The following is a 16,547-nucleotide window of genomic DNA, read 5'->3' as shown; positions in this document are numbered from 1 at the left end:
TGTGGTGCCATCACCATCATCCGGCTGTGAGACTGTGGTGCTGTCACCACCATGAGACCCTCGTGTTGGTCAGAGCTTTCAGGCTGTGCTTTAATATTGATAATAGTAGAGATTTATCATTATATTAGTGATTGGGAACTTAGAACATACATGGGTTTAATTTTTTTAATTTTTAATTTTTTTATTTTTTTATTTTTTTTTATTTCAGCAAATTCAGTAAAGCTAGAAATGCAAAGTGATGATGAATTTGACAGGAAGCCCCTGTGTCAGGAAGATGAGATCAGGGCTCATGATGAAGGAAGCAGCCTGGAAGATCCTCTCACTGAGGGTAACGAGATGATGGATAACAGAAAGATCCAGGAGCTCTCAAGCGAGGGAGGAATCCGGCTTCCGAATGGTAAACTGAAATGTGACGTCTGTGGCATGGTTTGCATTGGGCCCAATGTGCTAATGGTACATAAAAGGAGCCACACTGGTAAGCAGCTGAAAGAAAATCTGATGACTGCCCATGGCGTCTGATGTTGATATTACCTGACCACTCTTCTCTCTTCCCTTTTCATTCATGGGGTAGCAGGAGGTGGGGAGGGAAAGATGGGCTTCATTGGTTTGGTTCCCTTCCTGCTCCCCAAATTCTGGTGATGCTGTGTTTCTGGCATAGTGCTTCTTTGACGTTGATTTACAGCCTTTAGTTCTTAAAAACAGCACAAAAGTCTGAAAATTGCCTTTTTTTACTGTTCTTGACCAGGGGCAAGATAGTGAGAGTCATTCTTTGGCATGGGGGTGTGTGTGTTCATGTGTGTGCGCATGTGCAAGGCTTTTGAGCCTTTAGGGTGAATCTTAGGTGGTCTTCCATTGGAGTTGCCCAGAGTGGAAAATATCAGAAGCTTCCTGGGGATCTCTCACCTCCTTTGCAAGTGGCTGGGCATGATGCTGGTGGCCCAACAAACCTGGGATTAGCAAACTCCACAGGGACATGCATTATCCAGCGATGTATCGTGTGGCAGCTCCGTCAGGAAACCTCACCTGAACTGCTCCTATGAGCTAGCACTGGGCTTCCCCTCACCATCCAGATGTGGCATCTTTCAATGCTTGAACTCTACTATAATTTATTTTTATTACTGCTAATATTTCTAAGTTTCGGAGACCAAAAACAACTCACTGGGCTTACGGATCTGAGAATTCAAGTTGCAGACAAAACCTCTGCAGTATGCTGATTGAGGAGGCCTTTGGGGCCTGAAAGGTGAGGCCTTGAGTTTAAAATAGGAATCTCAGGCAAATTTGGGCTAATAGGACAAACTCGGCTGCTTGAGGGGCTGGTACTCACTAGCACTCGCCTCTAGTACTCACCTCCGCTGTTTCTCCAGGTAGGAGTGGTGGTTACCTCCAATAGGATAAAGTACAGGTGGTGCCAGAAGACAATTCTCTCTGGTTTTGCAGAGTTCTTCCTGGCAGAGCCTTTATTAAAAGAAGCACTTAAGCTTGTGCGTAACTTTTATGATATTTAAGCACATTGTAAGTCACCTGAAGTGCTACCATATATGCTTAACTTAAGATGCACACTTCAATCTTATGAAGGTTAAGCACAGGTTTTTGTGCTGGAGCTTCAGGGGGTGCTTGTTCTTCATATTTTTTGGACAAAATTAAATCTACCTTTTTTCTTTGATCTTTGCTATTGTTTAATGGGGTGAGAGACTCGCACAGACTGTGAGAATTCGGCTAAGATATTAAAAGAAAACTGGGGGTTTAAGGTAGAGTAAGAAAGACCATGCATAATCCCTTTGTAAACCTGGTAGTTCGCAGTCAGGTAGTGTGCTCTTGATGTGAAAGAAATCAATAGAATTTCTGTACAGAGGAATAATAAATACATACTACATAGTTAATGCCCTGTATATAAGTTGTATTGATAATAACTTAACAGAAATGTATAATGCAAAGCATTGCAGTATCGTTTATGATGCAGCCGTGATTTTAGACAGCAGTTACGACAGGGGAAAAGCACTAGCTGGAGAACCAAAATCTTGATTAACAATTTGACATTTACTAGGAAGGAGAAAGAGAATTGAGATGTACAGCCTGAGTCCCCAGCTTTCAACCTCCCTGAAAGTTTTTGTTGGCACTTGCATGTATCTGAGCATATGTATTGTAGGTGCATCAGAGTCCATGTATTTGAACTTGAGCAGCTAAATTAGACTTGCTAAATTTAGATTTAGGTATACTTCATTAAATGGTCTGCATTTTTTGACATACTGACTAGCTCGTGCATCTTTTAAATACAGACAAGCTGCCTTTTTCCTGTGAAAGAACACATGCAAAGTCAAAGAGAACAGAGCAAAATCTCATCTGCGTGCAGGCAGAGCGGCTGTATGTGGATGCATAGATGGGGATTGCATAACTGATAGCATTTTCCTGCAGGCTAGTGCTGGTTCCTCATAGAACCCTGACTCTTCCCATCCAAGCAGAGGAGCTGTGATACATTGCTCTATACAGATGATCTCAAGCATATAGAAATGACATTCCTTTTAACGTGCAGCTCTGTGCTCTATGCTCAGTAAACCAGTTGGCAAATTTTGCGGGGGATTTTTCTTTTTCTTTCCCCCACTTTGTTTGTTTGTTTTTTAATACATGCTGCTGCTTCACTGTCCACAACAGAAGGGGAAGTTTGCTTGGATTTCCACATCCTTGATTTTAAGGAGTATTTTTAGCATACTGGTATCTGTCTTTTGAAGTGCAGTGTTTTAAAATCTATTGCCACTTCCTCAGCAGCTAGGCATGATGGGCTGGCCCCAGCTCTGGAATGAGCCCTGACCTGTGGGCAATCTGGTTTTGCAGCCCAAGGGAGAATTGTGGAGGGAAGGAAGGTTTTCCCTGGTGAGTGTAAACTGATGATACTCTTTATTGACTAATGCAACTGGCATGTAAATACTTACCTCTTAAAGCCAGTTTAAGTATGTTTGGGGAGCTGAATCTCGCCTTGCTCTCTTTATCTGTACAAAACCAAAGCATGGTCTGGCCAGTTACTCATATTGGCAAAGACTGAAGTATTTTTCCTTTTCCAAAAAAACTGTCATCGTTCTATGTAAATCACACAAACTGCAGTGGTCCATAGTAGAGGCTGTAATTTGCATGTATGCTGGGAGAAGAGTGTGGCTTTCTTTACACTGGGGACCCAGGTTTTGCGAGAAGCTGTGCTGTATGGCTTTGGCTGCATTACACACATAAAGGGGCACAGTTTTCTCCAGCCATTATTCGTCTGTTTGTGAGAGGCAGTTGTCTTCCCTGCCACATTGTTGTAGTTCAGTCAAACAGATATAGGGATGGGGAAAATAGTCTGTGCTGTGGATGAGACTCAGTGTCCCATCTCTCATCCTTGTGCTGGAGCATCCGTTTCCACTGACTCGTGCAGTCATATTGTATCATATCATATAATCACAGCATGGATTGTGTTGGAAGGGACCTTAAAGCTCATCCAGTCCCAGCCCCCTGCCATGGGCAGGGACACCTTCCACTAGAGCAGCTTGCTCCAACCTGGTCTTGAACACTGCCAGGGATGGGGCAGCCACAGCTTCTCTGGGCACCCTGTGCCAGCGCCTCAGCACCCTCACAGGGAAGAGCTTCTGCCTTATACCTAATCTAAATGTCCCTCTGTCAGGTTAAAGCCATCCCCTCTTGTCGTGTCCCTACAGGCCCTTGTCAAAAGTCCCTTTACAGATTTCTTTTAGGCCCTCTCAGTCGCCCCTTCCCATGATAGACCAAGCTGAGGATTTCTCCTTCATCCTTCAGATCCACACAAGCTCTGCCTCATGCATGTGGTGCAAATGATGCTCTGGTCCACAGCACCTCCATCACAGACTCTGTAGCACTGCTTCTCCAATACTGCCCAATGCAACGTTTCTTTGAAACACTGATAATTCAGGTGAAACATTTTTGTAGTCTGCATGATCCTCAGGAGAAGGCCTTTCTATTTATTTGTCATCACTGACAGAGAAGAAATAAAGTGTTCGATGTGGGAATTAAGCATGATGCACTCCCTGCTTTAGTGAGCAGGGTAACCCCATCCTCTCTCTCAAATGCCACATCCTCATGTCAGAAAAATAGCATGTGTCAGGTTTGATTTATTTTCCTCCTTTCTCATAGTATCTTCTTTTGGTCTGAATTTCATATTCCAAAGCGCATAGCCTGATTTGCATCATCTTTATCAGAGGTATTTTGTTACTGCAGGAGATGACTGGTCACATAGTATTGCCACTGGATACTCCAGGGGCTTGTGCTAGGGAATGTTGAGGGAAGGGGAGAAGAAGGTAAGGTCAGGAATCCAATTTGTCTGAAGGAATGAAAGGGAACTCGAATGATTTCTCACCTCTTTAGGCTTTGTGCTAGTGGGCCCGATTTAAAACTTCCTTGATTCTCATTTTTGGTAAAGCAGAAATGTTTTGCTGGTGTCGCCCTGTTGCTGCCTCTGTGATCTGCAAGGTCCTCACGTTGTTCCCCTTTGCGCTGTGAATTGTGATTTTTCTCCACCGTAACATCCAGTCCTTTCTTTAGTCCACTGCTGGATTTTTAAATACTTTTTATCTCTAAGGGAGGCTTGGGATTATCCTCATAGAACCCCCAGAGGTTAAATGCTTTCTCTGCATGGACGCAGAGGGATAGGGGCAGAGCAAAGCCATGTCCCTGGGTGTAGGGCATGATGCAGCAGGCAGTGGGGATAGTAGTCTTGTCCCACTCTCACTTTGGGCTGCTGATAGGTTATTTTTTGAGATGCTAACTACAGGAGAGTCTCTTCTCTTTGCTTGCACTCCCCATGCATTTTTGTACTGTGAAGTCAGTGTAATGAGACAAGTTATGTGCCCGTGAGAGAAATCTTCAAGTTCTACTATAGCATCCGTGGCATTATTAACTAAACATATGCAACACTGGAACTCTGAGTGCTAGTTAAGTTTTGTTTTTCATGCAAAGTTCAAGTTTTTGGGACACAATTAATAAATGAGGAAAAACCCAATTGTGCTGTTCAGTATATAAGACTTTATGCCTAAGCCAGCTAATTAAGACCAAATTTAAACAAATGGACATATTAACACATTGCAATTAACTCCTTTGGCCTGCCTGTCTTATTCTTACAGAAGAAAGGTTTTATTTGGTTTAATTTGTCATTTGTAACCTAGCGCAGGCTGAAGCAAAAATTGTAGGGCCAAACTTCTAAAAGTGCGATTTTCCACTTAGGTTCTTAAATCTAATTCCAAGAGTTTCATTTTCTACTTAAGCATAAGGAAGGGGAGCTTGGATTTTTGAAGTCTCTGTCTGAATAAGGATGTGTTTTACTCGCAGTATGCGGTAGCTAAACTTTTCTGATACTTGTGCCAGTTCAGAGGATTTTTCTCTCTTCAGAATATGGTCACAAATCTGTGTACGGAGGACACTTGGAAATCACCCAGGATTTCTCAGGAATTTTTCATGAGAGATTTGTCACTAGTGTTTTATAATAAGCTGCCCTATCTGGCAGTAGGTTTTTCCCAACAAAAAGTCCTAGTAAAATCACTGATTTCGAGTGATGTGCAGCCTGTTAAGTGAATCTGATTGGACAGTGAGTAGTTATGCAGGCTAGATAGTCCCCAGAATAACAAATACAGAAATGGAGCAGATTCTGCTGCTTTGTCTCTCGCTTGTGTAAAGGCAGGTTGCAACTCGGTGTCTGTCAGTGTGTCCGTAGCACAGCCGATATTCCATTTTGCTCCTGGGACAGCATGGGATCAGAGCAGTTGCAGCGTCTTATGAACCAGGAGAAACGTTTTATTTTAACTGAGTATTAACAAAAAGCCTACTATGGAAGGGGGAAAATCAAGATTATTAGATTATTTGATTATTGCCACACTTTCTGGTGGCAGCATGGGCACAGTAATTCTGCATTAAGAGGTTAAAAAGCTAAATTGACTCCCATTTGAGAAGTACCTAAGCTGTCCTTTGCATATCAAAGGTATGTGCCAAAGGAAAAAGGCTGAAATCTCAGATATACATTTGGTCCATGTTAAATGCGGTACCAAGGGACCCGGTTCTTACATGTAGATGGGCTTTATCCTGGCTTTCCTTGTTATTGTGAAGAGACTTTAAACCTAGTGGATTTTTAAGAAAAGGTAATTAAAACATTCAGAGGAAGGGACTTGAGCACTGCTGTTGAAATAACCAGGCCTCACTGTTAATGAGAGCTCCTGCATTATGTTGTGAGTCATTCCGTCTGATTGCAAAGGGACGAAAGTCACCAGCCAAGGGTTATGAAGATCTAAACCTACTTGGTTGCGAGGTCTTCAGGCTCTTTGTCCTCAGTCAAATTTCTGTTTTGATACAGAAGATATCACTGATGTATTTTGCACCAGTCTGAGATTCGAAGAAGGTTAACTCATACTGAAACTGCTGCAGAGCACTTCCGTGCTGAGGCGGTAAAGGAGAGTTTTTGTACCAGGAAGCTTCCAATTAAGCAGAAAAAGGAGTCAGTTTGTTTTTTGAAATAACATTTGACATATAGACAGTAAAATATGAAAGCTATTAGGAGGAAGTTAATCACTTCATTTGCCTGGTTTCAGGTTGTATCAGCTAGACAATGTTCATAACTTGTACTGTGAAGTCTCCAGGCAGCTGCCGTATGTTAAAGACACTTATGAAAGGAGATACTTATGAAGGGACTGTGTCTTGATAATAACCCTGGCTCCCTTGGTCCAATTCACATTTCATCTCAGTGTTTGTTTACACAACAGCAAGTTAACTTGGGTGCTTTAGATACTGGCGTAGCTGAAGAGCAGTAGTATTTCATTATTATTTTTCCTGGAGGAGGCATAGCTGTATTGGGTGCATGGTAGACAATGAAGTTTCAGCAGTATTTTACTGTAACTTAGAGGTAAATATTTGAAATCATACCTTTCAATTAATGCTTTATTTAACTGTAAAATGATAAAACTCCGTGTATTTGTTTGTTTATTAACTTCATCTTTGGGGCCGTTTCCTGGCACAAGCCCCTCTTCATAAAGCTTAAGGAACAGTAATACTTTGCAACTCTGGCTTACCTTGCCTAGCTCATTTCTGAAGTAGCTTTAGATAATTAACTTACCTGTGCTGGAGAGCAAGGCCTTTTAGGCATTCTTGGTTTTGTCTGGCTTTACATATTAAATCCAGAGCTGTAAAGAAACATGGTTTTTGTTTGCTTCGCTGTTCCTCCCTCTCTCCCCACTCAGAAAGTCTTTTAATCACTAAGGTTTGAGGGGTTTCTGCCCTAGTTTAGCTCTAAGATAGATAAAAGGTTTAATACTTAAAGTAGATGCCAAATACTTTGTAGTTACATTGGAGTCACCTAGTTTTCACTGCTGAAAAGCAAAAAGCTTGCTTAGTCACATTTCAGTATATGTTATTCTTATAAGGAGTTCTCATTTTAATAGATCAATACAAGTATATAGAGTCAAACAGTAGATACATAGCTATAAGTGAGGAAAAAACACACCACTCTCATAATTGTCATTATCCTCCTGTTGTCGTGTATGCCACCTGTGTAATAGTTCTATAGTTTCTGGTAAGCCTGTGCTGCCATCACCCCCAAAGAAAGGAAAACATTTTAAACACAGTCAGGGACTGTCATATAGAGAAGAAACGTATTGAAGACTTTTGAGTGGATGTATGGTTTGAAGTGTGATTAATTTCAGCCTATGAATAAAAACTTCTAATTTTCACACAAGAGTAAGGCAAGTGAATAAGGATGTCAAGGTTGTTAATTTGTTATCAGGAAATAACAGCACTGGAGGACTACATACCAGCTTACTAGGAAAAGGCAGCAGGAGAAATAATTGGAAAACAGTCTTCTCGAGGCACTGAAGTGATAAAGAAGTCTGGTTTGGTAGTATCTGGAGTGAGCATCAGACAGCACAGTTCTTGGAACACCAGCAAAATCTTACTATTCAGTCTTCACTTTTTTGTGAACTCTTCTGTTGGATAATGGTCTCTCAGATTAGCTGTGCTAAATGGAGAAGCTGCTAATCAATAGCACGAAGGTGGGACTAAAATTAACAGTCATCCCACAAGCCTGCAGCTTAAACAAGGAGTAGGAATCAAGTGACCGCACAAAAGTATAACAAACAGATCAAAGCAGCTATTTACCCAAAATCAAGCCAGTAGGAAAAACTAATTCATGCTGGCTTTGAATAGATACAGAGGTTATTTAGGGTAAAATGTGCTGCTATAGCAGATTCTGTCTGTTTCAAGAGATTTGGTCACTTTGTGATCAGAGTGGTGTCACTCACTTTGTGAGTGTTTTCATGTTGTCTTTGCCACTGAATCATGGTGCAATGATTATTTGAATTCCTGACCAAAGGCTTTCAGCGTCTCTTTGGCAGCCAGGTTATGGAGGAATAATACCTGCTCATATGTGGCCTCCAAAATATCAAAGGTAAATGGGTGGTATAGCAGGTAAAACACTCTAACTGCGTAGTTTTAAATACAGCAGGAGTAAAAGGAAAGACCTTAGACTTGGTAAGAAACTTGCCACCTAAATGTCGTCATCCTGAAACTGAAGCTATCATTCCTAAATACTGAGAAGCGTGTCAAAGGAAGGGAGTTTGCCTGTTTTCTCAGACAGCGAAAGCAAAACAGAAAAGAAAAAAGCCCCGTGTATTTTTCTACTGCAGTCTCTGCATATCTCTGTTATGGACATTTTGAAATGATGTGAAAGAAGATAATGGCTAATCAGATCTTTTAAGTATAGTGTGGGAGTTTGAAAGGGAAACCACAAACTCTTTATCAATTCCAATGAGCTTGTGTTCAGTGTCTTGGAAGAAGAGCTTTATGCCCTGATTTTTTTTTGTTGTCACTCCATAATGTTCTTGGCAAACTTGTAGAAACCTTACTGTCTTCTTCAGTGCATCTATGGTGATTTCAGATGTAATTTCCAGCTCATGCACGTGAAGTAAAGTTGCAGAGGTATGGCATATATATGGCACATATCATGCTTCATGCTGTACTCCTGGCAGGGCTGTAATGCTGGCAGTGATTTAAACCACTGAAGCAAGAACTGATTGTGGACATCTGTAAGAGCTCTCTTCCTCCCTCTCTTTCCATTTGAATCTATGGATGTATTTTGGACTTTACACTAGACACATGAACTCCTTTGATAAAAACATAGCATTAATTTTGTCTAGCAAGGGAGTAATCATTTTAAAGCAATCGAAAAAGGCTTTGGAGAGGTGTGATAGATCACACGATGTGTGTGTTTTTCATGAGATCTGTGTTTCAGGAGAGTGAATTCAACCTCAGAAAGTCCCACCAGGATGTAGCCAAGGCTCCATAATAGGTGATGCACTGAAAAAATGAATGAGGCTGCTTACATCTGAAATCTGATTAACTTGGTCCTTACTTGGTGAGAACATGTCGGCATCTAAAGCCCTGCTGCAGTGAAGCACTTCACAAGTGGCTGGCACAAGTATATGCTTGTGCCATACTGGTGTGCACAGTGGGACAAGCAGATGATTAGAGCTGATTGCCTTCCCAAGAATGCTGTAGCAGACTAAGTGTCCTCAACAAATGTCGACAGAGTATGCTTTTGATAATACTTCATAAAACCTATGTGAGTTTGTCAGGGGTTTTCCTCTAAATAGTGACTTTAAAAAAGGGTGTTTGTTTTTATGGACCCAGTCTCCACTGCCCAAAGCAAATACAAAGCATTAACATCAAAATAAGTTTTGGTTGTGTGTGTGTGTGAATGCATGGATTGAGGGGAGAGGGTAAGGTATAGAGTTTCTGTTAATTTAGATACTTTGTTTTTCATCAAGCAAGTCTTTTCAGTTAGCTTTACTTAGAGCACAAATTTGCTTTTTTCACAAATTAACAGTGTAACATTTTTCTCAGTGTTTGCTACTGCCCAAAGCTTGTGGCCCTGGGCCTTACTTGCTTCTGTTCCCTCTGTACCACTCCAGCAATGCAAAGCAGCCTTTAAAAAGGGTTTTCAAAGTATAATGTAAGCAAAAGATCTGGTTTGAAGCAAAGACCTTAGCATCTGCCCAAGTCCAATTGTTCTGCTCAGTTCTGAATACTCATATGGATTGAACCTATACTAAAAGTAGGTGCAAAACCATAGAGATAAATGCTACAAACCCACAGTCATGGATCTGAATTTTGATCAGAGCTCCTCTTTTATGAAGGATCAAACCTCTGAGGTGGAGAACTTAAAGAAAATCAGGCTGTATTAATCACCTCAAGGAAAGAGTCTCAAATCACTATTGGAGTCTTTGCCCATTGTGCAAAAGAAACAGCCTCTGACTTTAGCAAGTGCCACGTGTGGTGGTGGGGGACCATACCTAGGTAAGATGGCACTGTTACAGAGAGCAGGATAAAGGGCTTCATGCCTCTTCCAGTGTTTCTTGACAGCTCTCTCCCTTCCATTTCCCTTCCAGGTGAACGCCCCTTCCACTGTAACCAATGTGGAGCTTCTTTTACCCAGAAGGGGAACCTGCTGAGGCACATCAAGTTGCACTCTGGGGAGAAACCATTCAAATGTCCCTTCTGCAGCTATGCCTGCCGACGGAGGGACGCCCTCACAGGACACCTTAGGACGCACTCTGGTGAGCCTGCCTTGTCTTCTCTTCCCTCTTGTTTTGCCCTTTGTCATTGACCTTCAAGTGAAGCAGGTTGTGAAAACAACTATGTGGTCCTGGTGGCTCTGGGTCTGTACCATCCTCTTCAGATAGCACAGCTCTGAACTTTGGGAAAGCCTTGATGTGAATCACAAAAGTTGTGGTTAAGCCACACCTCTCCTTTTGTGTAACTGAGCTCCTCCGCTGATGCTATCGTTCTTCCCTTTGAATGTCTCCTTGGGTGTATCCAGGCTTCCCTGGCAGGTTGTTTTGACACTCTCAGCCCCAAAGTGGCTGTGAAATTCCGAAGACTGTAAAAAATAACTGCTCTTGGTAGCCTGCTTTTCAGTTCATACCCATTTCTTCATCTAATAAATGCCATATGCTGGTGAGTTCTTACTTGCTTATCTTTCAGAAATCTCCTGATTGCATTTTTGATTGTTGCATCTTGCTGTAAAGTCCTACTTCATGGCAGCCATAGCACTCACCCTGAAGCAGAAGGTGGTGGAGGGAGATTAGGTTTGTCTTGCCTTGCTACTTGACATATATCAAGTCTACTTGATAAGAGTTTCTTGATATGTTCTGAAAAAATATCTGTCCTATAACTGCATGTTTGTAGTCATGCTGATAGCCCTGATCAAGATCAGATGTGTTTCTAGTCTTTGTATGCTACACCAAAGGGCCTCATTCTGCCCACTTATTCAGTTGTGTAGGACTCTTGAGTAAGATCTTAATTTGCTGCATTTTTTATCTTCGAAGGTGTTCAACTTCTATGTCCAGGCCATTTATAGGAGACTGTGTTTTTCATTGTTGAATGAGCAGAGATAATTGGACTGCTAATAAGTGATAGCATTACAGATTAACATTTTGGAGGTATTAGCGAATGTGTGACTGCTGAAACACAGCGGTTGAAGTGCAGCTATAGACAAAAACTCTGCTGTGAAAATGCAATCATGGAGCTTCCTGATTCTTTATATGTGTTTCTTCTACAGGGTCAGCCTCGCTTCAGTAGAGGTTTCTGGTTCATGAGCATTAGGTTGGTCTTAGGATACAGAGTTGCCTTGACATTTCCAGGAATCAGAAAGGATAAGCTAGTAAACTTCTCCAGGTAGACTTTGGAGTATGCAGAAGGCTGTATTGATGCAAACGCACTGCTGACAGAAAGCATGAGCTTCCAGGTGACTGCAAGTGTGGGACTGGGCTGAGAGAATGGTGTGAGAGTTGTCAGCCGAGAGGATTCCATCTGCAAGTCAGAAGGGACAATATTTGTGGAATTGTGAGATGAAATTCTCACATATCTGACCATAACCATAGTTTCATCTTGAAACACAGTGAAAAAGAATACATGATCAAAATAGCCACACTTAACAAAAGGGGTTGTGACGTAAAATAGCCCACGTTACAAAACACAAACATTGAGCTTGAAGATTGTTTTCGTAATATGAATATAGATCTTTTTACCCAGATACAGCCATTGATAGAGATTGTTGGATTTTCCCATGTGAAGAGTGCATGTCTGATGTTTCTGCTTTTTGAAGATGAAATGCAAAGGTGTGGGATTTTCAGAAGGCACCTAAGCTGCTTAGGCACATGAGTTCCTCTGGATCTCCTTCCCTAACTGACTTACCTGTGTTCAGCTGTGCTCAGTGGGTAATTTTATACTTTGTTTTCAGTGAATAAAGCATCACCCCTCTCAACAGTCAGCTACAACGGTTTTAAGCAGAGGGCCAGCAGAAATAGGCAAGTGCTCCCACAATACTCAGACAGTTCTTAAGAGTAGCACTCACAGATGAAGAGTTAAAAGCCTGGGATATTGTCCTAAAACCTGGCACCCACGTGTGAACATGAGCATGGGAGTTAAGATGTCATTCTGTCTGAGTCTTACAGGCCAGCTTTGTTGGTCTGTGCATATGTACGTGAACGTGGTTCATGGAGAAAATGGGAAGACATTTCCTAGAGATTTTAAACGATTTCATATCAGTGTACTATATAAGCACCTGCTGCTTTAATAAGGTACAGCTCAAAAGTCTGTAAGTAGACCATAAAGATACAGCAATTCTAGTAAACTTCATTGAAGGTCTTTTCCAACCTAAATGATTTTGTGGTGCTATGAATGTTTACATCTCTTATTTCTGACCAGAAAAGATGATATCAGATGAACCATAGAAAGAAGGGGTTGAAAACTATTTTGAAACATGAGATTTCAGTCACATTTCAATCTAGTACACTTAATACCTAAATTGAGGTGAGTCTGTATATGTTTGTATGTTTACAAAAGGAAAGCTCGTAAGATCAGATCCTCAGCTGATACAGATTGGAACCTTATCCTCTAAGCAAGAAAAGTACTGCTATTTTGCACCAGCTGAGAATCTGGTGATTTCATAAATGCAAGACCAATTTCCTTTTTCATGTTGCATGTCCATTTCATCCTTAAATAAGAAAGTGCTATGAATTAAGAAAAACAAAACCCCACAAAACAACACTCTTTTTCCTTCCCAAGAGGGCTTTAAACTACTCAATTTTTCTATGGAAGGCAGAGTATGCAAGAAAGGAATTGAAGAATTTTTTCTGTCTGTGTTTTTGACTCCCAGCTAGTTTGGTCTGTGAATTGGAAAGCACTCTGTGTCACCATTTAGTCAGTTACACGCTCTCACTATTGCCAGTTAGTCAATTTTTCCTGTGCTTAGTGCAGCGTTTTCATACAGTAAGACAAGAAAGGTGAAAAAATAAGGAAATGTAATTGCAAACAGAAATCAGCAGAAGCATCTCAGAGTTATCTGAAATAGCTGAAGCTACTATCAACTTAAAAAAAAAACCCACCAAAACTATTACAGTTGGGTTTGGGTTTTGTTTTGTTGTGGTTTTTTTTTGCCTGGGGTGCATTTTCTTGTTCATGCTTTTTAATATTATTTCCTATTTATTTGAAAGTGTTTCTAAGCATCACAATCCACATTTTGCTTACCGTTCTTCTGCAGAATAATAGCTTACTATATAAGTGTTCCCAGGATGAGTGGTTAACAAAGTATTCCTCTGCATCTGTAATGCTGCTGCTGTTTAACCCTAAATAATTAAGGTCTTATCTTGCAGTGATTTAATCCTGCGATTATTTACCATTTACGGACATATACGGAGTTCTGATGAACTTTGTGTTTGTATTTTCCTCCCACATGCAGCTTTTTTGATTTCAGAAATACAGTGATGCCTTCAGGACATTAGTAGAATAATGCCTGTGGAGAGAATGTACAGAATTACACTAAGAGTGGGCATGAGCATCAAAGTGCTTACTTACAGGACTTTCAGATGTTGTCTTCAGAATGAACTCCATAGTTCCGTAACACATGTGATACAAGAGAGGTGCTTGAGTGTGCTTCCAGGATGTGAGTTTTAAGGACAGGCTGTGGAGGGCTGGGGCAAATGTTCATAGCCCCTGCTGCAGGATGCACGTGACAAAGCAGCATGGATTTGCTTCACCTTGCCTACCTTTTGCTGTTTTCAAGGAAGAAAACATCCAGGCAAAGCCAGTCTCCTGGCGGCAGTCACAGAGTACCTGTTATCTCACCCTGAGACGTGCCCATCTTCTCCGTCATCTCTGGAATTGCACAGTGAGGCAAAAGCAGATACAAAACCGATGAAACATTCTAATGTAGGCAATTAATGAACAAACCCCAGAAGTTTTAATGAAGATAGTTAATCTGACAAATAAATCTGATAGTTAAAGCACCTAGATGGTGACTTCTGTAGTTGGAAAGATACGTTGTAAAGCTTGATGCTGTTTTGCCTTGAAAAGCTAGGCATCATCAAATAGGCACAAAAAATTAGCAGTTATGTTTTGGCATGAATTTCTCATGTGTCTAAAATGGAGCCAGTTCAGCCCTCCCCTCATAATGCTATTGTAAACACAAATGCTTTGATAATTCTTAAAAAAGTCAAGGCTGTAATGATGAGCAATCTGGAAGAGCCCATAGAAAACATAGAACATCAGTTTGCAAAGCAGGGCTTGGGCAGTAAGCCATAAGTTAAGGGCGGGATCACTTGCTAAGGGGAAAACAACGTACAGAATAGGTTTTGATTAAGTAAGAACCATTCATCCCTCCTTTGCACTAAGCAAGGTTGGTGCTGTGGGCAAATCATTTTGTGATTTTTTTTTTTTGTGATTAACAGGCTGCCTCCTTGTGCACACACACAGACTGGCCACTTGAAGCCTTCTCAGGCAACCTTACTTCTGGAATTTCCTTATTTTTCCTTTATCTTGGCAACTTCAATCACGCTCCCTTACTCGGGGAGTATGTAAGTGTTACTCTTATATGAAAGCAGTTTTACTGTTTATTTCTTCCTAAAAACCAGGTAGTCAGATCATTGTTTTTTCCTGTCACAGAAGCTTTTCTTCACAATACCTTTAAAAAAAAAATGTGCTTCCAAGCTATTTCTTTCCTGTTTAGAAAATGTTTTTTCCCCTTTTCTACTTCTAACAAATATTTGCTTTTTCTTGCCCCCTTCTTCCTGCATTGCTGCTGCACATTGCTTATTATTTACTACCCGGCACTTCAGTGACGCTGAAATAATGGTGGTGTTTTATTTGCAAAAGAAAAGCAGTGAAGCATTTGCTTTGAAAAGGGAGGCTTCGGCAGACACTCACAAAAGCACTATCTTAGCAAACTGTGTACGGTGTGCGAGATAAAGGCATATAATTAAAAAGATAAATGTAATGTTTCTGTTTCTTGGTTTGCAAGTCTGTCTTTCTCATCTCTTATTCTCCATAAGGACTTTTTGCTCAGCTCCTGCTGTGTGGTAGTAAGCCATTGGAGGTGTCCTACATGCCTGCAATTGTATGGCTGTTGTTGGCACAAGTGAGGTCTGCGTGTGTGACTGTGCTCAGAGGCAGAAGGAATCTGGTTCCTACTTCTGACGACATGCCTGACTCAAAACCTGTTCGGGAGAGTCATCCCACCTGTGAGTGTCTCAGTCCAGCTGAAAAATGGGATGAACAAGCACAGTGCTGAAAAACACAACGCTGTGCTTGAAGTCCTGCCTATCAAAAGCCAGTGAGAATCATTGAAATAGTGGCAAGGACTGTTATTAAGGATAATGAAGAGTCAGTGTTTTAAACTGCTTTTTATATCTTCAAGAGACTTTTACCACTATTATCATCTCACTCTCAAAAGGCCCAGTATCTGTTCTGTAACCATGTTTTTGAGGACAGGAACAGTATAATTAGAAGAATCGTGGGACCTGAAATTCTCCTTACACTCTGAGCTGGACTGCCTCAAACACATTGTGAATGGAGAAAAAAAAAATAGTAAATGTGAATAAGCAGGATACTATCTGTGAAAAATGAAAGGTATGTGACGAAGCGAGGGGATATTTTGCATACAAATCCCATTTCTGCAAATAGGCTAGCAAACAGCATCCTCCCTCAGTTGTGATGAGCCGTTGGGTATTTATTCTCTTGATCTGATACTTAGAGCTGTATTTAATCAGGCAGGGCCACTTTTCCTCTCAGGTTTTCTTATGCTGTTTCAGTTAAACTTGGTGGAATTAACCATGTCACAAAATCATTTTGTGGTGTTCTTATCAGATTCCAGGTTCCAAACTGTTATTAGCAGGTACACAATACAGCAGCTCATTAATACCTCCAGTACCTAAAGACCTTCTCTCTGTGTTGTAGAGAGTGTAAAATCTCTGGGATTCTGCTTTCCATATTGTTTGTATGTGCATTTTTTGAAGGCAAGATCAGAATGTGTACAAGGGTAGTGTCTTTCATCCCCTAGGCATCCTTATTTAAAATTTAATCCCCCCTGTAGATCCAGCTTGTATCCCATGCTTTGCTAAATCCCTATCTGAACCTGATCCTTGAAGTGACGAGGTCCTCTTCACCTCCAGAGCACTACAGTTACAAGTATTAATATCAGCTATATGAAAAGATCATCTTTTATGTGCTCAGAATTA

General features: G+C 41.1%; 1 protein-coding gene across 4 annotated transcripts in view; it reads left to right on the top strand.

The window, feature by feature from the left end:
* IKZF2 (IKAROS family zinc finger 2) overlaps positions 1–16,547 on the top strand; it is a gene marked incomplete at both ends in the record, with an annotated part of 107,613 nt that overhangs the window by 58,519 nt on the left and 32,547 nt on the right. For 2 of the 4 annotated variants that reach the window (XM_080632029.1, XM_080632027.1), the window contains 2 exons: positions 209–475; positions 10,422–10,589. In XM_080632029.1, the coding sequence (XP_080488155.1) occupies positions 209–475; positions 10,422–10,589 (435 nt within the window). The remainder of the gene's footprint in view (positions 1–208; positions 476–10,421; positions 10,590–16,547) is intronic. The other 2 variants (XM_080632028.1, XM_080632026.1) reach the window with 1 other exon arrangement.

This window comes from Psittacula echo, assembly GCF_963264785.1.
Source record: "Psittacula echo genome assembly, chromosome: 20".
Taxonomy (NCBI): Eukaryota; Metazoa; Chordata; class Aves; order Psittaciformes; family Psittacidae; genus Psittacula; species Psittacula echo.
This window is presented reverse-complemented; position numbering and strand designations above follow the sequence as displayed.